Here is a 25,409-nt window from a genome sequence, read left to right as displayed (position 1 = left end):
GTTAAAGAAAAGTTTAAGAAATGGAGAGAGTTGAGAGTATAAAGAAAACAGGGACATTTTAGAAAAGAAGCACTGTTTATTTCATAATAATTTAGAAGGAACAATTTAATGATGAATAGGTATAGGATATGACATTAAGATGAATTAAATGATCCCACACATTTCTCTGCACCCTTTATGATTTGACTTTATATTAACAAGCATATAAAGTTATCTTTTTACTTAAATATTTTACACTCATTATTAAAAGTGAGAAGATAGAGGGCGCCTGGGTGGCTCAGTTGGTTGGGCGGCTGCCTTCGGCTCAGGTCATGATCCTGGAGTCCCTGGATCGAGTCCCGCATCGGGCTCCCTGCTCAGCAAGGAGCCTGCTTCTCCCTCTGACCCTCCCCCCTCTCATGTGCTCTCTTTCTCTCATTCTCTCTGTCTCAAGTAAATAAATAAAATCTTTAAAAAAAAAAAAATAAATAAAAAATAAAAGTGAGAAGATAGATACATATATTTTTATTTTAAGAATGTCACCTTGTATATGAGCAAGAAATCTTTAAAAGACTTAATATTTCATTTTTTACTCATTAAAATTCTGAAACGTGCTATATTTTATATTAAGACAATTTTCATATATGCATCCACTTCGCTTACAAAATTTGAGATGAAAAATTTTTGCTCAAAACTTAAAAAAAAACTTTTATAATAGCAAGAGAGTAAACATTTAGAAATTCTGTTATAGGCTTTTGAAAAAAAAGCAAGGGCTGTATACTTTTTAGTGAATAGACTTTAAAACTGCAGTCTAGTCAGCTTTTATTGCATCTACACCAAAGATACTTTTGCTGAGCTGGGTCTTACAGTTAAATTAGGTACTACTAAAAATTTTAAAGGGCAAAAGACAGAATGAAAACAGAGATCACAAACATGATTTTATTTAAAGTAGAGAGATTTTCTTAAGTTTTTGTCTTACGCTTCCAGTTTTTATTTCTTTTTGTTTCTTTTTTTTCTATTTCCCCTCAGTGTTCTTCAGTGCACGGCAAAAAGCAGTCAGAAGGTTTCTTCACGAAGTTTTCAGTGCTCTGTTTGCAGTTCTTCCTTCAGTTCAGCATCGAGGTTGTGTTTCTGAGTTCTCAGATGGCTGTTATCTAATTGTGGGTCATTTTTAGCATGCGTGCTTTCCACGCTTTGTAGTGACTTAGTATCACAAGGCTGCTGTGGGAATTTAAGTACTTTCCTTTTTCCTGCCCAGGTAATGCATGAAATGACCCAGAAACTCGGCTAGAGAGCTTGCATTGCAAAAGCTTGCCACTATGTAAGAATTATTTAGGTATGGCTTCACCATCTCTTCTCCCTTTTCCCCTTGCCTGGTTGTCTTGCAGTTTTGAGCAGCACCAGGAGACCTGCCGGGGAGATGCCAGGTTTGTGTGCAAGGCCGACAGCTGTGGGAAGAGGCTGAAGAGCAGGGATGCCCTCAGAAGACACCAGGAAAACGTCCATGCTGGTGAGAAGTCCCTGCAGGGTCGTTTCTAAAGGGGCCTCCTCTCCCTGGGCTGCAGTGATCTGTTTTTAATTCTTGCTCTCGAGGAGAGAGCTTGCTTTTCCATCAGACTCATACAGATGTGGAGCTCTGGCAGTGGACTTTTTTCTTTCACCGAACACTATTTCTTTTGCAAGTTGATTCAGCAGTGTTTGTCATTTTTCCTATGTCTAAAGTAATCTTATCTGGAAACCTAAGCTAGAACCTCCTGGAGCTTGGTAGGCAGGTGTATTAAGAATTAGTATTTTTAAATAACAGTTTAAAGGTGAAATACAAAATTTCTCTTTACGGAGATATATTTTAAAACTGTTACATGATGCTCTTGTGCCTTAATATTTTTACAGTAAAATTCCAGTTTTTAAATTTATATTTCTTCTGTATTGGAGAAAATTACTTACTGCATTTTGACATGGGAATTGAATGTATTTGGATTAATAGAGCAGATACTATTTGAATGCCTTCTAATGGCCAGCTAAACAATAAAACAAATACAACATTTGACTGTCACTTAGATTGTATCTGTTTAGCACATGGTAAATGTATTTTGGCTTAGGGATTGAATCTCTTGCACTGAGTTGAACAGATGGCTGTATTGTCAGAGTTAACTTTTCACTTCCTCAGTGTCTTTTCCTTAAAGGAGGCCGACGTTCGTGGAACTCCTCACAGCCGCCTGTATCTATACTTTTCTCATGTGTTTACATTTGCCCTTGGCTTCTGGGAAATGTGTGGAAAGATGTCTTTCTGGGTATGGGGAAAGTGGATTTCTCTTCTCCCGTCTTGTTTATTCTCACATGCATGAGAACAGGATAATCACTACTCAGCTGCCTTATCCTCTCTTTGTTCATTGTCCAAAAAGTATCTCCTTTAATGTTAAAGTTATATAGAAGCGATATGAGTGTGACTCCTGGCTCCCACTTGGCATCTCTGGGCCTCAGATTAAGTTTGAGCTCTAAATGAAAGCTCTAGGTGGTAGAAAGTATAGCCTTGGAAAATACAGCTTCAGGATGATATCAGCAGGACTTTACAGTATTCTAACTTCTTTTTTTCCTTTTGAAGAATATATGGCTGATTTAGGGAAGATGGCATTTTTCTGAATTCATTATACTGGGCCTTCCCTATGCTTACAAAAGGCAAGCATAACTTTTTGATAGACCTGTCTTCGTAGTTGTTTTTTTTTAAGTGTTATGTTTAAAATGTTGTTCTTAATTTTCTCCATCTTTGTCTGCAATGTATTACAACAAATCTTTCATGTCATTTTTAAAGTTAACTTTGCTGAACTAAGTAAAAAAGCAGATGCATACTGAAACTCTGGAAACTTGCATTCTTGTTATTGGGCATGTGGTCTTCAGGCTGTGCTGTAAGCATAATTTCTTTGAGGCTTCTTGTAATTGGCCTTGGATATTATAATATTACTGATTCTGGAAATCATGTTGACTTTGTAGGAAATAATTTATAAGAGGAATTTTTTTATATTTCTATGTTGTGGAAACATACAAAATATGGAACATACTATATTAGTCAGAGGTTACTATATGTACCTTTTGTTGGGATCGGTACACAATCGGTCTCTCATTCATAGCCCCTCTTTTGCTTCTCCCCTTTCTTCTATGAGATACACACATTTGGAGAAAGAGCATTCCACATTCAGAATAGCATAGCAAAGCAGTGTTCACACACTTGATTGTAGAATGCTTGGAAGCATACTTAAGCCACATTGTATTGAAACTCACAGTACTTAGGTGACTGTGTATTCAATACAGCTGTATTAATTTCTCATATATCTCCTACCATCATAAATAATGTGTTCCTGAATTTTTTGAAAGTTGAATCTGAAAGTAAAAAATCAAACTTAACTGAATATAGCAAAACTAAAATAGTATAAAGTCTAGTTATGGCTTTGTGTGTGCTGTTGTCCTTCAGCCTAGGGAAGCTGGTAGAGTGGTAAGGACCTTCACAGTTACCCAAGAGGAAACAGAGAAAGTGAAGGGGCTGGACTTCTTAACCCACTTCCATTTTTTTCTTTTGTTTAGATTCTGTGGGTACTAAAACCAAGAGGTTTTGTATTTATGGGAGATAACATTTGTCTGTACTCTCAGGCAAATTGTCATAACCTTTTAAAATATATATTTTTTTTCCTCAGAAGAGCTAGGATTTCAGTCCTAGGATGACGAATAGAAGACATGAGGAGGAGAGGAGAGGTTGAAGAGTAGGGATGGGGGTATGGTATACTGCCTATGATTCCAGCTGGAGGGACAGTGGCAGGAAGATGAAGCTAAAGTAAGAGGTGTGGTTGGGAATGTCTCACTTCTTTCTGTTCTTTCCCTCAGGCTCTGACCTACCTGTTCAGAAAGGTTAGGGTCTAGTCTCAAGGAGCAGCTGGTGTGAGGGATAAGATCGAGCAATAAAAGTTTATCGATTGAAGGAGGGAAATGCCCGCTAGTGGGAGCTGAAAAGAAGGAATATTCTTTCTCAGTGGCCCCTCATGTATTCAGTCTATATGTACAGAGATACTTATTTTGTTTGGGAGAATTTTCTCCTTCAGTAGCCAAATTACTTGTCAATCACTAAGAAAAATTTTCTTGGATATACTATTCAGCATGCTAAAAACAGTGCATTATATGAAATAAGTAACTTGAAGGATAAGACAAAAATTCATATTTTTCTTTTTCTAAAAGTGTTTTTCTTTCATAAACACAGTCCTATGATAAAATAAAATCATTTTGGAAAACTTTTTTTTTAACTTGTTTTGGATTGTTTTCAAAATAATAAATAAATGGGGGAGGAGATGGGGTTGAGGTTAAGGCAGGAATAGCCATGGATTTGTCATTGTTGGGGCCAGGTGATGGATACATGGTGGTTCCTCATATTATTTGTTCACTTTTTGTATATTTGAAATTAATTAATTAAAAATTGAAAAAAAAAACACTCCAGTTATTTATGGTAGTGCAGATGGTGCTATTATTACATCATATTTGAAAAATGTTTTATTGAGTCTTCATTTCTATAACCACTGTGAAATTTGAAATATGAAGTGAGCTATTATGATCACTATGTAGGAAGACAAAATTGGGCTTGTTTTGATTTGTATATTAATATGAATGTCAATATAATGTTTTATTGTACTTGATTTTTTGTTTTTTAATATTAATATGAAAAAGTATATGTTCATAGATTTTGCAGGAAAGAGTAATCTATGAATTCCATCTTAAAAAACCCAGAATGAGTTATTAAATATTTATATAATACTTATATATTTATATATAAAAATGATATAATATATTATATTAATAATATAATATTAAATGAAATATTCTGTTAAAATTTAAAGCAAGTAGCAAAATCAGCTTGAGTTAATAAATCTAATTTTTTATAAACACATTTGATTAATTTCAAGTAAAATTTTTCATGTAAGTGTGCTTTTTAAAAATTTTACATTAGTTTATGGAAAGGTGAAAGACCTATTTTATTTATGTAGAAATGGTATATCATGCTGAATATTTTTCAAATTTAAAAAGAAAGGGTTTAAAATGCAGTTTAATGGATATAACTATAACACTGAAAGTTTTGGAATTCTAAGTTAAGAAATACGTGTTTAGAAATTATATATCACCTAGAAACATTGTATCTGATGCTCCTCCTAATACTCTCATTTAAATCATGTTGGCATTTTATTTTTATTTTAGGAGATCCTAAGAAAAAGCTCATATGTTCAGTGTGCAATAAAAAGTGTTCTTCAGCATCAAGCCTGCAGGAACACAGAAAGGTCAGTAAGATAAAGATTAATGCTCATCAGAGTATAAGATCTTTTAGTCATTTATAGTGTCTGCCATGAAAATTTTTAGTTGATTTTTATATGTATACAGACAGAGCTTTGTGGCTAATTTATATGCTAACATATTCTAAAATACAAGACTGATATGCAGAAAAGTAAGGTCTTGCAAAAACATATTTTGAATTGTTTATCACTCAGAATTAGTAGAAATATTTCTCCATTGCAAAGTGTTACATCTAACTGAGCCTTTCACTGCAACACCTCACCCTCAAATACCATGTATTTGATGAAAACTTAACAGTTTTGTGTATTTATAATGTGCTGTGCAGTGGCACTTAGCTATTAAAAATGGATGCATATTATGGTTAAGTCTGGCTAAACAAAGACAAGAGCTCCATTATTTTGAAGAACTAAAAATAATGTACAAGTATGTCAAAGTGTTGTTGGCAGGAACAAATGATTATATTTACAGAAAATAAATTTAATACATTTTGTAATAAGCATAAAGCTTACTAAGTTGTTACTATTTTAATGTGGAAATTTAACCTGAAAAATACACAGTAGTTATTAACCCTAACAACAGTAGCAGCACTAGTTAATAGAATTTACAATAGAATAGAACTAAAGTAGAATTTCAATTTTTGTTCTTATTATAGCAAAGTCTAGAAAAATTCATGTTATGTAATATCACCTTATATTGTAATAACAAAGATGAATGATTATTTTTAAATTTCACATATTGTTTTGTCAGAATATCTAGGAGCATATAATATTTTCTTTTAGTAATTTAATATCCAACAAGAGAAGAGATGGTACTAGTGAATGTAAAATTTTACTTTTCTTGTGGTTTACAAAATTAATTTATCTTTTTATTTGTATATTGATATATTCCAAAATAATCTGACAGACTTTAAAATTCATATGATATTCAGTCTGATGGCTCTAACCACGTGCCATGGATTAATCTACAAACACATGAGATAGTTAGATGGCAAAGATGTCTGAGGTTATATTTTATATGTTGGGTGATTGTGATCCTCAGGGAGAAATAGTGGAACAAGCAGTGGACTGAGAATGAGGACAGTGGGTGTCATCTTCTGTCCCTAACACTCCATGTAACATTGGGTCTCTGTTCTCTGTTTTATTACATGTGACTTGGAACTGATTCATGCCTTTTAATTTTTTCCTCTAAGTGCCATGAAACTTTTTTTTTCTAGTTTCCAAATGGTTTTCTTATAGGATTGTTTAAAAAATATAGAAGACTTGAAGAATTTGTATGTAATTCTTGTGCACGGACCATGCTAATCTTCACTGTATCATTCCAATTTTAGTACTTGTACTGCTCACTTCACTGGCATTGCTTCTGAAGAAGAACCTAGTCTGAGACAAAAAGATTGTAACCGGGTGATGGGTATTAAGGAGGGCACGCGTTGTGATGAGCGCTGGGTGTTATACAGAACAAATGAATCGTTGAACACTATGTCGAAAACTAATGATGTACTTTATGTTGGCTAACTCAACATAAAAAAAAAAAATTATTAAAAGAAAGATTAAATCCAATTGAATAGATGTTTTCTAAATATCTTTGTACTTGTATGTATTTCTGGTCTCTTTAAATCGTAAGAAGTTGAAGTTTAAGATATTTTACCAATTTAAACATTTTACCAAATAGAATGTTTCAGGAAAGCTGGTTGTGGGGCATATTTCTGAAAAACGTTCTATTTTCCATTTATTTATTTATTTATTTTTCATAATATAAGAACCTTTTCCCGAAGGAATATCTTGGCAGATCTAAATACTACCTGGTGATGGTAGAACACAGCTATCTCTGCAAAATGCTCATAACTTATTAGCTCAATGCAGCACTTCCTTCATTACAGCATAGCTCCTCTAACTTAGCCTTTCTGAATCCATAGGCAGCTTTTACTGACTCCCAATTTTGACTATTCTTACAGTTAGTTGGATATGTTGAATGTCTAGTAGAGTTTGGTTGCAGTATTTACCCTTGCCAGTAGAGGGTGCTTTATGAATATGCCAAATTACATTACAGTCTAGAATGGTATCTTACATTACTATATACTATCCTATGTTACAATAAGACATATTATGGTCCTTCTTGAAAATGATCTAATTAGGGACTTCAAATTGTAAGTTATTACCCTCCATATCAATTAGTAAGCTGGACATTTTGAAAATTGTGCTTTACTTAGCATTAGGCATAGATAAATGGTTTTACCTGTCATTTTCATTTGAAATCTGATTGTTTTATCATGCTTTTTTCGGATTTTTAAAAATAGCTTGGGCCTGAATTTTCCACTGTAAGTAAGGTATTCAATGCAAAAATGCTTTCATGTACAGTGAAAATTCTATTTTGTAATTATGGAAAATCAATTCAATTGAACCTTTAAAAATAATTCATGTTTCAGGAGCCACTAGAGTTAAGTGAACAAGTATGGGTACTATGCTGCAGTAGTTTTTTTAACAGTTAACATTTTATATTTGGTTGAATAATTTTAGAAATTTAATATGTTAATATAAATTTCATATTAAAATGAAAATAAACTAAATATGTTTTCATTTATGTATGGTTCAGAAGGCATATCATCTTTTTAAGGCTATATTGTTATTATAAAACATATTGTTATTATAAAAGGCATATATTACAGAAACACAGAGTTTAAGAATATAAATGTCTTCATACTATCTTTAAATAAATATTATGCATAATATCATTGCTCCTTAAACATAGTTGTTCGACGAAAGCCACGGTGAGGGTCTTGGATGATTGAAGGGGCTGTCTTTAAAATGGCTCAGGCTGAAAGTTTTTCTTCTGTACTGCGTACTACTTGCTTTCTGAGTACTTGTGCAGACTCCCCCCTTGTTTTCTGAGGAGTCATAGAACTCTTTGGACTCCATGTATTCACTGATTGAGATGAGGTGGCACTGTATGGAGGCAGAGATGTAAGTCAGACCCTAGTGGAATGACACCGTTCTGCTTCTTCCTTGTTTATCTACCTTTTCTCTGCTTTTCTCAGAGGAGTTTACTCATCAGGGTCTGACAGAATCAGGTCTGACAGAAGCAGAAGGTGGCTAGGCAGCCTCAGACCTGCCATGGGGTTGGGCATAGAATTAAGGCACAGACTGCAGACCTGGGATCTGTTAACTTTCCTAGCTTTTGTTTCCCTGCCTTCCCCGCTTTTCACTCTCTCGGTCTTGAGTTCTTCCATGGCCACTTAGATCAAGGGAGCCGTTCACCAGAATACAACCCAAGCCCTTCTTTACTCACTGCTGTACCAGTTCATGGTCCTCTGCCTTGACTTCTCTCTGCAGTGGCCCTAGTTATTCTGCAGGGATAAGCATAGTATCTGGCTTTCCAAGGGAGGGCCTTTGCTTGTCTGGTGTTTAGTATTGGGAGCTCTGCCTTTCACTAGGTTGAAACAAAAACTTAACTTCACCATTTTTGAATCTTCGGCAAAACAACGTGATGCTCTTGTTTATTGGGTTGATCAACATTTCTAATATAAGCCTTCTTGTAGTACGTTCCTCTTAGAACTTTGTGCATTGTTTCTGATCATAAACTGGGCTTCTACTTTTCATACCACCTATTCAATTTCTCTGAGTTAGTATCTGGAAGGGAAAGAGCTAAACTTAATATCTAGTTGTAATAATTATTTAGCCAGTTGTTTGCTAAAGTTTTGCTCCTCCTCTTCTTCTTACGGTTTTTGAGCTTTTCTTTTTGTTGTGATCTTCCTATCATGTAAGAATTTCACTGTGAGCTAAATGTTTTTCAGAATCATACATCTTCTTGCCTTTCATGGTAATTAATGCTTTGTTCTGTAGTATATACATTTAAATTTAAAATAGTTTGACTACTGTAAAGGAAATCTCATTACCTGTAGATTACATATTTTCAAATCTAAATTTGTGCGTAACAAAGAATTAATGTAAATTAGGTATAACTTTTTACAGAGTGTAGAAATTTAATATTCACTAAGTAGTCAGCTGTATCACATATTTAAATACCGTGCTGCAATCTTGTATTTTCTTTCCTTTTTAAATTTTATTTATTTGTTTGAGAGAGAGAGCGAGAGTGGGGAGGGAGAGTGAGAGGAGGAAGCAGACTCCCCGCTGAGCAGGGAGCCCGACGTGGGGCTCCATCCCAGGACCCTGGGATCATGACCTGAGCCAAAGGCAGCTGCTTAACTGACTGAGCCACCCAGGCACCCTTCCAATCTTGTGTTTTCTTTTTTTTTTTTCTTTTTTTAAATATTTTATTTATTTATCTGACAGAGAGAGACACAGCAAGAGAGGGAACACAAGCAGGGGGAGAGGGAGAAGCGGGGTTCCTGCCGAGCAGGGAGCCTGATGCGGGGCTCGATCCCAGGACCCTGGGACCATGACCTGAGCTGAAGGCAGCTGCTTAACTGACTGAGCCACCCAGGTGCCCCTTGTGTTTTCTTTTAATGATAAGATTTTACTAGGTAACATGTTCACTGCATTTTCAATTTATGTAAGACAGTGTGAACAAATTAGGACTGAATACATAGATATTGCAGTAGCAGCTGTCTACATGTTTATACTTTTACTTTTGCTCTAATTTATTTGGCTTTGACAGTTGACTTAACTGTCCACTTAACCTTTTGCAGATTCATGAGATATTTGATTGTCAAGAATGTATGAAGAAATTTATTTCAGCTAACCAGCTAAAACGTCACATGATCACTCACTCAGGTAAAATATATGTTTTTCCATTTATACTGAAATCACTATGAAAGATTCACTTTGTCATTTTTAGGAGCTCCGAGAGTAGTAATCAGGAAGCCTGGCTCTTAGTTCTAGTTTGGCCATTAACTAGTCATGTGATTTTGAACAAGTTACTTAGCCTCTCTAGACCTGTTTATTTATAAAGCCAAGGTGATTGGACTAAATGATATCAAAGATCTTCAGAGTCACCATTTAATTTGTAATCTACTCCTCTTTGAGCCTTAGATTCTGTTCTTTATCTGTGAAAAGGTATCCTACCTTTCAAAATTGCTGTGAAGTTTAAATGAGATCATTATGTATTGTGCTAGCATAATGTCTGACTTTTAGGAGGGATTCAGCAATTAGAATTTCTACCTTTCTAGATACTTTCACATTCTAACTAAGGTACTAATAAATGTTAGAAATTTATAAATACATTTTGAGAATATAAGTTTTTAAAGCCATAGTTTCATTTTAGGCAAGTTTGAGTAATAGGGCTGTTAAACAGATTTTTCAAAAATAAGGTCTGAGAATAAATTTTGCTTTATGAAGTCTCCTTCTAGAGTTTAGAACATCTATCATTGGAGGCCACTGAAGTCAGAATGTTTTTGAATATCCACTTTGCTTGGCGACAGATATAGATATTTTGACAAATGGAAATAGGAGATCAAACACTGGTGGACTGTTCAGATATGCTTTGTTTGAAACAAGCAGTATTTTTTAAATCTAGTGGTCAACATTACATGAACATTGCATAAATATGGATTTTATACAATAACCTAGGTGTGTTGTTTCTGCTGAGAATTGAAGCTGTGCCCATATGGGGTCCACTTGTTCGAGTAGGAGGCAGGTCTGTCATTTACTTTTATCACTGTCAGGCCACTCGGCATTCGGGGTTGTGACCCTGGTTTAAACTCACACCTATCAGCAGATTTTTCATCTGGAAGTAGGATTTTTTCCTTGAATTTAAATTTTATCCTTAACATCTAAGCTGCTTTATACACGTAGTTTACAGTATAGGTCTATAAAAGAACTAGCTTACATTTCTTTTGTGAATAGGCTCACGTATTTAACAGAAATGGATTGGAAAGTAGATTTTTTTCTCAGTTGTTTCAATCATGTTTTAGTTGACTTATCCATAAGAAGTAATATAAGGTAAGGCTATTTCCGTTTTTGTCCTTTACCTTTATATAGATGTGAGATTGTCTGCACTCATTTTTCACAGAAAAACGACCCTATAATTGCGAGATTTGTAATAAATCTTTCAAGAGGCTCGATCAAGTGGGCGCCCACAAAGTAATACACAGCGAAGATAAGCCTTACAAATGCAAGCTTTGTGGAAAGGGATTTGCCCACAGAAATGTTTACAAGAATCACAAGAAGGTAAAACCTTATTCATATTATTATTACTGTTTTTGATGATTTGTTGATTTGATTTCTAATTGTTTTTTTTTTTTAGAGGTTTTTGTATATCTGGACATGCTGTACATGTGGACTAACTAGAGGACAATTTTGCTTATACGTTCTACCCCCTCACTCAGGCCATAACCCCACCTGGCCTTATTTCCTGTCTTCCATCCTCTGTTGAAACTGTTCTTATAAGCAAAGTGTCATCTAGTGTTTCCCAGTGTTGTACTAATTGCAAACTCTTTTCTTCTTTTCCTTTTTTCTCTAAAATTTGACACTCTTGTTCATGGTAGCTTTTTTAAAATTCTCTTCATCTTTGATGTATAATTGGCTAGGTGTTCCACCAATTTCTCTGGACACTTTCATCTCTCCTCGCCCAGGAGGTTATCCTGGATGCGTTGGCTATGGACCTCTTCTAGGTTCTCTGCATCAGCTACATCCATGACTTCTGCCATCAACTCTATACCAGCAAATCCCAAATGATTTCTTTCTTTAACCCAGGCTTCAGACTCACATTTATTTTTCTTTATTTGATACATAACTGTATATCTTTTTGACCTAATGAATTTAGCATGTCCCAGAATGACCTTTTTATTCTTTATGCCCCAGATAACCTCTCTTTTGGAGTTTCTTCTTTTTGTTAATGAGAGCATATATTTATTCCTGTCTGTTTCTTTAGTCTTAGACCCTTTTTAAAATTAGAAGCCAGTTCTTTTTTTAAATTATTTTAATTTTTATGTATTTATGTATTTATTTATTTATTTTGAGAGAGAGAGAGAGAAAGAGAGTGAGCAGGGGAAGGGACAAAGGGAGAGGGAGAGAGAGAATCTTAAGCAGGCTCCATCCCCAGTGTGGAGTCTGACTTGGGGCTTGATCTCACAACCCTGAGATTATGACCTGAGCTGAAATCAAGAGTTGGAAGCCCAACTGACTGAGCTACCCAGGCACCCCTAGAAGCCAATTCTTAGATTCTACCCTCTACATTGGCTCATCACCCTCATTCCTTTACCATCCTATATCCTGATTATTGCTCATCTTCATTACTTTAATACCCATCTAATCAGATTCTTATTACTTTTCACTTTCCACTTACCCATCCTCCTAGATAAATTGTTCCACAGTGCAACTCTATCACTCTTGTACTCTAATATTATGAGTAGATTTCCAATGCCTATGAAAGTTATAGTATATGCATGTTACCCTGTCATTCAGAGTTCTCTACCCATGACCTCAGCTTTTCTAGATTTTTATCCTTTTTTCTGCATTAGTCATACCTAAGACAACTTGGCATTTGCTTTCAGTCAGCGTGACCTAACTTTCCCTTCTTCTTTTCTTTAAATTTTTAATTTTATTTTTAACTAAACTCTACACCCAATGTGGGGATTGAACTCATAACCTGAGATTAAGTGTCACCATGCTCTACTGACTGAGTCAGCCAGGTGCCCTACCCCTTCCTCTTTTCTGATAGGACTCCAAGTTATGATCTCTTAGTTTTCTTAATTTTTGTTTGCATTTCCTATGCTTTACCTTTACTCTGGTTCTTGTTTCAGAATGTATTAGTTTTATTTATCTACTCTGCATTGATGATAAATAATGTTTGAGTTGAATTCAGAATATTTGTCCAAAGACATTCAACATCTAAATAATGCATATTAAGATGTATTTATGATGTGATAAATAATTGATTATTGATTTTTTAGAAAGGTTTTATTGAAGTATAAATGGCATACAGTATTATTAGTTTAGTGTATACAAATAGTGATTTAACATTTGTATACATTGTAAACTGATTACCACAGTAAGTCTACCATCTGTCATCGTACAAAGTTAATACAATATTATTGACTGTATTCCTTATACTGTACATTATATCCCCATCACCTATTCATTTTATAACTGGAAATTTGTGTCTCTTGATTCCCTTTACCCATATCACCCCCTTAACCCCCTCACCTTTTGGCAACCACCACTCAGTTCTCTGTCTGTGAATCTGGATTTTGTTTTGTTCTATTTGGTAGTTAGTTGTCTATTTTTTTTTTTTTTTTTTTGGCTTCCACTTAATAAGTGAAATTATGAAGTATTTGTCTTTCTCTGTTTCACTTATCTCATTAGCCTAATACCCTCAAGGTCCATCCATGTTGTCACAAATGACAAGATTTCATTCTTTTCTGTGGCTGGATAATATTCCATTGTATACACATGTACTTCATGTTCTTTATATATTTATCTATCGATGGACACTTAGGTTGTTTCCATATCTTGACTATTGTAAATAATCATGCAGTGAATGTAGGGGTGCATATATATTTTTTTTTAATTAGTGTTTTGTTTACTTTGGATAGATACCCATACATGGAATTGCTGGATAATATGGTAGTTTTTAATTTTTTGAAGAAATTTAGTACTGTTTTCCATACTGGTTGCACCAGTTTGCATTCACACCAACAGTGTATGGGTTTTTTTTTTTTTTTTTCTACATCCTTGCCAACACTCGTTATTTCTTGTCATTCTGATGATAGCTATTCTGATAGGTGTGAGGTAATATCTCACTGTGACTTTGATTTGCATTTCCCTGATGATTAGTGATGTTGAGCATCTTTTCCTGTTGGCCATTTATATGTCTTCTTTGGAAAAATGTCTATTTACATCCTTTGCCTATTTTTTAATGGGATTTTTTTGTTGTTATTGAGTTGTATGTGTTTATTATATATTTTGAATATTAACCTTTTATCAGATATATGACTTGCATATATCTTCCTCTATTCAGTAGGTTGTTCATTTTGTTGATGGTTTTCTTTGCTGTGCAGATGTTCTTTAGTTTGATGTAGTCCTATTTGTTTATTTTTGCTTTTGTTGCCCTTGTCTTTGGAGCCAGATCCAAAAAACATTGCTAAGACTGATGTCAAGGAGCTTACTGCTTATGTTTTCTTTTAGGAGTTTTATGGTTTCAGGTCTTACATTCAAGTCTTCAATCCATTTTAAATTAATTTTTGAATATTGGGTAGGATAGCAGTTTAATTTCATCCTTTTGTATGTGGCTGTCCAGTTTTCCCACTACTATTGATTGAACAGAGTGTTCTTTCCCCATTGTATATGCTTGCCTCCCCTGTCATAAATTAATTGACCATATATGCATGGCTTTATTTCTGGGCTGTCTATTCTGTTCCATTGATCTATGTGTCTATTGTTTTGTTAATATCGTATTGTTATGATTATATAGCTTTGTAGTATAATTTGAAATTTGGGAATGTGATACCTCTAACTTTGTTCTTCTTTATCCAGATTGCTTTGGCTATTTGAAGTCTGTAGTTCCATAAAATTTTAGAGTTATTGTTTCTACTTCTGCGAAAAATGCCATTGGAATTTTGGTAGGGATTTCATTGAACCTGTAGATTGCTTTGGGTAGTATGGACATTTTAACAGTATTAATTCTTCCAATCCATGAGCATGGCATATCTTTCCATTTATTTGTGTCTTCAGCTTTTTTCATCAATGTGTTATAGTTTCCGAGTACAGGCCTTTACCTCTTTGGTTAAATTTACTCCTAGGAATTACATTCTTTTTGATGCAATTGTAAATGGGATTGTTTTCTTGATTTCTCTTTCTTATAGTTTCTTATTAGTGTGTGAAAATGCAGTGGAATTTTGTGTGTTAATTTTGTATCTTGAAACTTTATTGAATTCATTTATTAGTTCTAACAGCTTTCCTGGTGAAGTCTTTGGGATTTTCTATATATAGTATCTTTCATCTGCAAATAATGACAGATTTACTTCTTCCTTTCAATCTGGATGCCTTTTAGTTCTCTTTCTTACTAAATTGCTTTGGCTAGGACTTCCAATATTATGTTGAATAAAAGCAGAGAGAGTAGACATCCTTGTCTTGTTCCTGATTTTAAAGGAAAACTTTCAGCTTTTCATCACTGAGTTTGATATTAGCTGTGGACTAGTTATATATGGGCTTTATTATGTTGAGCTACATTCCCTCTATACCTACTTTGTTTAGAATTTTTATCATAAGTGAATGTTGAATTTTGTCAAATGCTTTTTCTTCATCTCTTTGAGATGAGCATATAATTTTTATCTTTCATTTTGTTAATGTGGTTTATCATGTTGGTTGATTTGTGGATATTGAAACCATCCTTGCATCTCTGGAATAAATCCACTTGATCATGGTATATGATCTTAATGTGTTGTTGAATTCAGTTTGCTAATATTTTGTTGAGGATTTCTGCATCTATTTTTTTTCTGTTATATTGGCTCATAATTTTTTTTTTTTCTCTCCTCCTCCTACACTTCCTCCTCTTCTTCTTTTTTTTGTGGTGTCTTTGTCTAGTTTGGGTATCAGGGTAATATTGTCTTTGTAAATGGGTTTGGAAGCATTCCCTCCTCTTCAATTTTTTTTGGAAGAGTTTGAGAATGCTAGGTCTTAAATCTTTGAATGTTTGGTAGAATTCACCTGTGATCCCATCTTGTCCTGGACTTTTGTTTGTTGAGAAGTTTTGATTACCAATTCAGTCTTCTTACAGTAATTGGTCTATTTAGATTTTTTATTCATGATTTGGTCTTTTTTAAAAGTTTATTTATGGGAATTTATCTATGTCTTCTAGATTATCCAATTTTTTGACATGTAATTCTTTTTGTAGTTGTATGATGATTTGCATTTCTGTGGTATCAGTTTTAACTTCTCCTCTTTCTGATTTTATTTATAAGAACCTTCTCAGCCTCTATTTCACTGACTTCCATTCTGATCTTTATTATTTCCTTTCTTCTACTAGCTTTAGGTGTCATTTTTTCTTCCGTTTTTGGTATTTTTTTTTCTTTTTCTAATGGTTGGGAAAGATGCTTGATATGATTTCAATCTTTCTGAATTTTTTGAGACTTGCTTTGTGGCCTAACATGGGATCTATCCTGGAGAATATTCTATGTGCACCTGAGAAGAATGTGTATTTATCTGCTTTTGGATGAAAGGTTCTGTATTTATCTATTAAGTACATCTGGTGTAATGTGTTGTATAAACCTATGTTCCCTTATAGACTTTCTGTCTACATGATTTCTACTTTCTGTCTGGATGATTTATCCGTTGGTATAAATATGGTGTTAAAAAACACTACTGTTATTTTTTTTTTTATGTTCTTGATGTCAAATTTCACATCCTTTATGTATTCCTAATTATTTAATTTTATTACTTTTGTCTTTTAACCTTCATATTAACTTTATAAATGGTTAATCCACTGTTTTTACTAAATATTTACCTTTTTTAGTGAGATTTTTACTTTCATATGTTTTCTTGTTATTAATTAGTGCCCTTTCTTTTCAGCTTAAAGAAGTCCCTTTAACATTCCTTTTAGGTCTGGTTTAGTGGTGATGAACTCCTTTGCTTTTGCTTATCTGGAAAATGCTTTATCTCTCCTTCTATTCTGAATGATAACCTTGCCAGGTAGAGTATTCTTGGTTGGAAGTTTTTTCCTTTCGAACTTTGAATACGTCATGCCACTGTCTTCTGGCCTGCACAGTTTCTGCTGAAAACTCTGGGGATAGCTTTATAGGATTTCCTTTGTACATAACACATTCTTTTTCTGTTGCTGTTTTTAAGATTCTCTCTTTAACTTTTGGCATTTTAATAATGTGGGTTGGTGTGGATATCTCCCTGGGCTTTCTGGACCTACATGTTTGTTTCCTTTCTCAGATTAGCAAAATTATCAGTCATTATTTCTTCAAAAAGTTTCCTGTCACTTTCTTTTTCTTCTCCTTCTAAGATCTCTATAATGTGGATGATATTCTGCTTCATGATGTTCCATATGCCACTTAAGCTGTCTTTACTTTTTGAAATTCCTTTTTGTTTTTGCTGCTCTGTCAGGGTAAGTTCTGTTGTTTTTGTCTTTGAGTTTGCTGATCTGTTCTTCTGCTTCATTCAGTCTTCTGTTGAGCCCCTCTAGTGTATTTTTCAGTTCAGTTATTATATTCTTCAGTTCTATGACTTTTGTTTGGTTCTTTCTTACATTTTCTATCTCGTTTTTGGAATTTTCATCCAGCTTTATAATCATTACTTTGTTTTCATATTTTCACTTCTGATTTTATTTGTTTTCTCTCTCTCCCTCCTCCTTTTTTTTTTTTTAACAAGTCTGACCAAAAGTTCATCAATTTTGTTAATTTTTTCAAAGAACCAGCTCCTGGTTTCATTGATCTCTTCTATTGTTTGTTTATTTTACTCTTTATTTCATTAATTTCTCTTTCAGTCTTTATTATTTTATTCCTTCTACTGGCTTTGGGCTTTGTTTATTCTTCTTTTTCTAGCTCCTTTAGGTGGAAGATTGTTTGCTTATTTGGGATTTTTCTTGCTTCTTGAGGTAAGCCTATACTGCTATAACTCATGGGCCCAGAAGTGTAATCCCCGTGGTCATGAGATTATCCCCTGCTCCAGACATTCAAGAGGTGTACCCTTTGTGGGCTTTGTGTGCTCACTGGCTGTGGTGGAATTGCAGTTGAAGCTTGGGGGCTTGGAGTGCTTGCCCAATTGGCTGTGGTACTGCTTGCTTATTGATTTTGGTTAATACATTTTAGCATGCTGTTAAGTAATATGTATATAATATCTTTTAAAGTAACTTGTTAATTATTTTTCTCTTAGACTATTCCATTGGAGTTATAGTTATTTCAATATTTATTGAGACTTCAAAGCATCATTCTTTCTCTTTTAAAATCATTTAAAAAGTTATGACATCATTTTAGCTTTAGCCTAAAAAGAAAAAAAAAAAAAGTTAGATTTACCAGAGAGTAAAAAGAGTTGATTGATAGTGTCCCAAATCGTCTCTTTCTAATTTCTTGCTGACTGTTCTTAGGTTTAATTCAAGCATTAAATGATCAGGGGCAGGACCACATTCATTACTTCTGCTTTGGAATTGCATGACTGTAAAAAATTATCTGGCTAGTTTCCTGCTCAGTCTCTGGAACTCTCTTGCTCCATTCTTTGATGAAACTGATCTACCCACATTTACGAGTTTTTCAGTTTGGCTTATGTTATATGCCATATGGGAATTTGGCACAGGATCTTTGCACCATCTCTCATACATTCAGCCATAAATCATATGAAAGTAATAATGAGGTCTTGGGAAGGATAGAAACAATGATGCTTATAATTTCTAAAGTGGAAAGCACATTCAGTCCTTCTGCTATAGACAAATGTGCTTCTCACTGTTATGATCCTAGCATGTATTTGTGGTATGGTTAAGTGAAAAAGTCTGAAATATTCTCCATGAGTTACGTGAAAAAAGCAAATAAACTTTTTCTTCTATCATTATTCATTAATGGCCAGTTAGGAAACTGAAAAATAAGGATATGCAAGGAAATTAGAAAAAAAATTTGAGTCAAACTGATCTCCATCATATAGCATAACCAAAGGTTGTTATTTTAAATAAATTAATTATTCTGGTTTCTTTGGTGATGTAACTTTTGCATTTTTATTATACTTAGTTTATTCATTTTGGGGTCAGTTCTCTTAACATTTGGATTTTCTTGAAAAGGAAATACTATCTTTCAGTGTGATTATGGCAATATCAAACTTTGAAGGGGTGATTTTTGTTTCTAAAACTTAGTTACTTGTTTCATCATTTTGCCAATATGTAGGCTCAATGGGTCAAAATTAGTTTTTCCTCTCTCTAATCCTTTCTGATGATTATTTGACCCGATTACTAGTTGAATTTTTTGGATCTAGTTAAAATAATGATTGTTTATCTGGGTCTAACTAGATCTGTAAATCACAACTGGACAGACATTTCAGAACTACAGGTGGCAGAAACTAGTCTTTACCCTCCATTTTCTTCCTTATCAAATTTATTGAAAAGCAAAATTGAGATAAGGTGTATAGTGCTTCCCTCCTCCTGCTATAGGCAGGACATCTAGATGGACGCAGTCATCCTAGACCATGAAGCTGGTACTACATGCTTGATGATGGAAATGAATACAGAAAGGTTTTGTCCTGATGAAGTCATAGACAAGCTTCTGGGGACAAAGGTATGTCTATTCAAATAAAAGACTTTTTCCTGACCCTTTACATATCCCTCCAGAGACGAACTTAGAGGCCTATAAGGAACTCTGGTCACACCCTTTCCTGGAATAATTCCATTGGGCCTTCTATATTAATATCTCATCCAGTGATTTCCAAGCTCTGGGCCATGGCCACTTTGTGTCTTGAAATCAATTTACTGGGTCATGAATCGCCATTAAAAAATAGAACTGAAAATATAAGAATACGGGCAATTTAATGAAATAATACCTTTGTTTGTATGTGTATGTGTGTTGAATTTCAATATAAACAGTATTTTTTTGGTCATGGTCTGTTTGGCAGACACTGCAGATCGGACTTTGCCCATGTAAAATTTTATTAAACCTTTTTTTTTAATAAAGATTTTATTTATTTATTCGATAGAGAGAGACATAGCGAGAGAGGGAACACAAGCAGGGGGAGTGTGGGAGGGAGAAGCAGGCCCCTCGCGGAGCAGGGAGCCCAATGTGGGGCTCCATCCCAGGACCCTGGGACCATGACCTGAGCTGAAGACAGACGCTTAACGACTGAGCCACCCAGGCGCCCCTTATTAAGCCTTCTTTAAAGGAAAGGATATGTCTCTTCCTAAATGAATCATGGATTAGGTTCTAAAACTATATAATATATGGCATAAATTTTATATAATAAACAAATCTTTGAAAATCTCTAAAGAAGGTGCCATGTTGTAGACTGAAAGAATCACTCAATAATTTGGTCATAGTCACTTTTTCCTTTGACTTTGTACCAGATTTGTCTTCCTTAGGTGTGCTGTAGGTGAAGCAGTGGGTGGTTCATTTAAGGTGCTGTGTTGTACAAAATTATCGATTTTTGTGTTCTGGAAGCACGTTCGCAATGATGAGATGCCACACGGAGAGAAGCATGCAGCTATTGAACCTGACAGAGAGAAACAAGAGATAGATATTTGTCTGAAACTTATTTACCTAATGGCAAATCACTTATCCTATTACAACAGTTTTTTTCTGAAGTGCATGATGAGATAGCACTGTATAATTTCTAACATAAGTACTTTATTTTCCTTATTAAGCTATAAGTTTTGAAGATAGATGCTATACTTTAATTCATAGCACTTATTGACCACATTGTACTTTGAATGTGGCACATGTTTTCTGAGTAAATAAAATCCATGAAAAGATTATCCCCAAATAATAAGATTTAATGTTCTTAGTTAAGTAGTTGTTGAAGTATGAGAAGTGAATTAAAACATATATATATCTGCAGTACATTTTGCCACATTTGCAGTGCTGTTTTTCTGCACATTCTTCCTCTCTCTTGATTTTATTTTATTTTTATTTTTTTTTAAGATTTTATTTATTCATTTGAGACAGAGAGATACAGAGAGAGAGAGCGTGAGCAGGGGAGAGGCAGAGGGCGAGGGAGAAGCAGGCTCCCTGCCAAACCAGGAGTCAGGAGCCAGGAGCCAGACGTGGGGCTCGATCCCAGGACCCTGGGATCATGACCTGAGCCGAAGGCAGACGCTTAACGACTGAGCCACCCAGGCGCCCCCATTTTTATGTTTTGAAGTATGACATGGATTATGAGTTTTATGGCTTCTGAGTATATACAGCTTCTGAGTTGTATGTCTTATTTAGAAAACTTTCTTATTTCAACACTATGCAAGCATTTATCAATGCCTTTAAAAGTTATATTAGTTTCTTTTTTGTCACCATTTTAATCCATGAAGAATTTGTTTTTAGGTATGGAATGAGCTCCTGATTTATTTTATTTATTAACTTTTAAAAGATTTATATATTTATTTGAGAGAGAGTGAGCGAGCTAGGGGACAGGCAGAGAGAGAGAGGAAGAGAGAGAATAAAACAGACTCCCACTCAGTGCAGAGTCTGTTGCGGGGCTTGATTCCACACCCCTGAGATCATGACCTGAGTCGAAATCAAGAGTCAGCCGCCCAACCATCTGAGCCACCCAGGCACCTCTGAGATCCTAATTTATAAACACTGCTATTATATTGTTGAATGCTTCTCATGTAAAACTATGTTTGGATGTCGTTCGTTTCCATATAATCTCTGTTCTCTTATAATATCATAGTATTTTAATAATTGTACTTTATAGTATGTTTTAACATCTGTTGGGTAAGGGCTTCTTTTAGTTTTTCTTTTACAGAATTCTTTTACATGGTGCTTTGGGAAGATGGATGTTAATAAGCAGATTTCTTTCCACTGCTTCCTTTTTATCTTCTTGTAGATCAATGTCTTACGTTAAAAAATAGCTCCTCTTCACAGAAAGTCTTCATATATATACTTGCCCTTGTGAATGATTTGGATCAGAAATGTTTTATTCTTTCCCCTTTTTGGTAAAAAGAACAGGAAACAAAAACATAGCTTATTTTCCTGTATAATTATAAATTAATTCTCCTCTACTGCTAAGTTTCATGTTTTTCATGTATTAAAACATGTTATTTAGTCATAACATGGAGATCCTTTCTTTATCACTTTAACTTTTACTTTATCTGAGATTCTACCAAGTTCAGGTGACTCATTTCCTGGCCCACAGGACCTATTAGAAGATTAAGTGAAGGATGAATTAAAAAGCAAAAACAAAAAACAAAACTTAGGTTAGCAATAGCCAGAAGATGTGGTAATGGCTTGTTATAGCAAGAGAAGACAAAAACTTTGGAAAGTAAACTCTGTGACTCATGAAGCATAGCATACAGTGGAAATTTATCATGAAGGCAAGAAGTATACCTATATGAACCCTCAATACACACACAGGGTAATGAATTTTTGAATGATATCAACAATTTTGGTGGGCAGGTAATATAAATTTGTAAGCTAAGTTAAATTAAATGGAAAATTGTATATTTTTGAAAAATAGATGCTTTTCTCATATAACAGTTTGTACCATAATAGCCAAGATATGAGGCAATCCAAGTGTCTATCGATAGATGAATGGATAAAGAAGATGTGGTATATACACAATGGAATATTACTCAGCCATAAAAAAGAACAAGATCTTGCCGTTTGCAACAACATGGCTAGACCTAGAGGGTATAATTATGCTAAGTGAAATAAGTCAGACAGAGAAAGACAAATACCATATGACTTCACTTATATGTGGAATGTGAAAAACAAAACAAATGAGCAAAGAATTTGTGTTATACCAGAAAATGCCATAAACCTGAATCAATGAAAACTAAAAAGGCACAAATGAGAACTGTATGTTATAATTAAAATATGCTGAAATGCAGTATTTTTAGTAGAAAATAGGCTTTGAACCTAATACCCCATCTTGGATGTTTTATATTTAAAATTAGAAACTGACTCTAAACTGTGATCTTTTGAATTTAGTTTACATCTGTATTAGGCTGAAAAATAGATTAGTTTTTTTTTTTTTTTTTTTTTATAGATTTTATTTATTTTTTTTTTTATTTATTTTTTTTTTTAATTTTTTTATTTTTTTTTTATTTTTTTTTATTGTTATGTTAATCCCCATACATTACATCATTAGTTTTAGATATAGTGTTCCATGATTCATTGTTTGTGCATAACACCCAGTGCTCCATGCAGAACGTGCCCTCCTCAATACCCATCACCAGGCTAACCCATCCTCCCAACCCCCTCCCCTCTAGAACCCTCAGTTTGTTTTTCAGAGTCCATCGTCTCTCATGGTTCTTCTCCCCCTCCGATTTCCCCCCCTTCATTCTTCCCCTCCTGCTACATTCTTCTTCTTCTTTTTTTTCTTTCTTAACATATATTGCATTATTTGTTTCAGAGGTACAGATCTGAGATTCAACAGTCTTGCACAATTCACAGCGCTTACCAGAACACATACCCTCCCCAGTGTCCATCACCCAGTCACCCCATCCCTCCCATCCCACCCCCCACTCCAGCAACCCTCAGTTTGTTTCCTGAGATTAAGAATTCCTCATATCAGTGAGGTCATATGATACATGTCTTTCTCTGTTTGACTTATTTCGCTCAGCATAATACCCTCCAGTTCCATCCACGTCGTTGCAAATGGCAAGATCTCATTCCTTTTGATGGCTGCATAATATTCCATTGTATATATATACCACATCTTCTTTATCCATTCATCTGTCGATGGACATCTTGGCTCTTTCCACAGTTTGGCTATTGTGGACATTGCTGCTATAAACATCGGGGTGCACGTACCCTTTTGGGTCCCTACTTTTGTATCTTTGGGGTAAATACCCAGGAGTGCAATTGCTGGATCATATGGTAGCTCTATTTTCAACTTTTTGAGGAACCTCCATACTGTTTTCCAGAGTGGCTGCACCAGCTTGCATTCCCACCAACAGTGTAGGAGGGTTCCCCTTTCTCCGCATCCCCGCCAACATCTGTCATTTCCTGACTTGTTAATTTTAGCCATTCTGACTGGTGTGAGGTGGTATCTCATTGAGGTTTTGATTTGGATTTCCCTGATGCCGAGCGATATTGAACACTTTTTCATGTGTCTGTTGGCCATTTGGATGTCTTCTTTGGAAAAATGTCTGTTCATGTCTTCTGCCCATTTCTTGATTGGATTCTTTGTTCTTTTGGTGTTGAGTTTGATGAGTTCTTTATAGATTTTGGATACTAGCCCTTTATCTGATATGTCATTTGCAAATATCTTCTCCCATTCTGTCAGTTGTCTTTTGGTTTTGTTGACTGTTTCCTTTGCTTTGCAAAAGCTTTTTATCTTGATGAAGTCCCAATAGTTCATTTTTGCCCTTGCTTCCCTTGCCTTTGGCGATGTTTCTAGGAAGAAGTTGCTGCGGCTGAGGTCGAAGAGGTTGCTGCCTGTGTTCTCCTTTAGGATTTTGATGGACTCCTGTCTCACATTGAGGTCTTTCAACCATTTTGAGTCTATTTTTGTGTGTGGTGTAAGGAAATGGTCCAGTTTCATTCTTCTGCATGTGGCTGTCCAATTTTCCCAACACCATTTGTTGAAGAGACTGTCTTTTTTCCATTGGACATTCTTTCCTGCTTTGTCAAAGATTAGTTGACCATAGAGTTGAGGGTCCATTTCTGGGCTCTCTATTCTGTTCCATTGATCTATGTGTCTGTTTTTGTGCCAGTACCATACTGTCTTGATGATGACAGCTTTGTAGTAGAGCTGGAAGTCTGGAATTGTGATGCCGCCAGCTTTGCTTTTCTTTTTCAACATTCCTCTGGCTATGCGGGGTCTTTTCTGGTTCCATACAAATTTTAGGATTATTTGTTCCATTTCTTTGAAGAAAGTGGATGGTATTTTGATGGGGATTGCATTGAATGTGTAGATTGCTCTAGGTAGGATTGACATCTTCACAATATTTGTTCTTCCAATCCATGAGCATGGAACGTTTTTCCATTTCTTTGTGTCTTCCTCAATTTCTTTCATGAGTATTTTATAGTTTTCTGAGTACAGATCCTTTGCCTCTTTGGTTAGATTTATTCCTAGGTATCTTATGGTTTTGGGTGCAATTGTAAATGGGATCGACTCCTTAATTTCTCTTTCTTCTGACTTGTTGTTGGTGTATAGGAATGCCACTGACTTCTGTGCATTGATTTTATATCCTGCCACTTGACTGAATTCCTGTATGAGTTCTAGCAGTTTTGGGGTGGAGTCTTTGGGATTTTCCACATAAAGTATCATATCATCTGCAAAGAGTGAGAGTTTGACTTCTTCTTTGCCGATTTGGATGCCTTTGATTTCTTTTTGTTGTCTGATTGCTGTGGCTAGGACTTCCAATACTATGTTGAATAGCAGTGGTGATAGTGGACATCCCTGCCGCGTTCCTGACCTTAGGGGGAAAGCTCTCAGTTTTTCCCCATTGAGAATGATATTCGCTGTGGGTTTTTCATAGATGGCTTTTATGATATTGAGGTATGTACCCTCTATCCCTATACTCTGAAGAGTTTTGATCAAGAAAGGATGCTGTACTTTGTCAAATGCTTTTTCTGCATCTAT

At 34.9% G+C, this 25,409-nt stretch overlaps 1 protein-coding gene and 1 non-coding gene across 2 annotated transcripts in view; one reads left to right on the top strand and one right to left on the bottom strand.

The window, feature by feature from the left end:
- The window catches only part of PRDM5 (PR/SET domain 5), a 189,700-nt gene that overhangs the window by 83,167 nt on the left and 81,124 nt on the right, over positions 1-25,409 (top strand). The window contains exons 6-10 of the mRNA XM_032412752.1: positions 1,009-1,101; positions 1,368-1,489; positions 5,209-5,288; positions 9,944-10,028; positions 11,266-11,423. Of these exons, the coding sequence (XP_032268643.1) occupies positions 1,009-1,101; positions 1,368-1,489; positions 5,209-5,288; positions 9,944-10,028; positions 11,266-11,423 (538 nt within the window). The remainder of the gene's footprint in view (positions 1-1,008; positions 1,102-1,367; positions 1,490-5,208; positions 5,289-9,943; positions 10,029-11,265; positions 11,424-25,409) is intronic.
- Positions 6,546-6,649, bottom strand: LOC116637668. The gene has a single exon (XR_004300528.1). It is a non-coding gene; the product is annotated as a U6 spliceosomal RNA (small nuclear RNA).

Source organism: Phoca vitulina, unplaced genomic scaffold (genome assembly GCF_004348235.1).
Source record: "Phoca vitulina isolate PV1807 unplaced genomic scaffold, GSC_HSeal_1.0 scaffold14, whole genome shotgun sequence".
In the NCBI taxonomy this organism is placed as follows: domain Eukaryota; kingdom Metazoa; phylum Chordata; class Mammalia; order Carnivora; family Phocidae; genus Phoca; species Phoca vitulina.
Note: the sequence above shows the minus strand (reverse complement) of the source record. Positions and strands in the feature narration are given on the sequence as shown.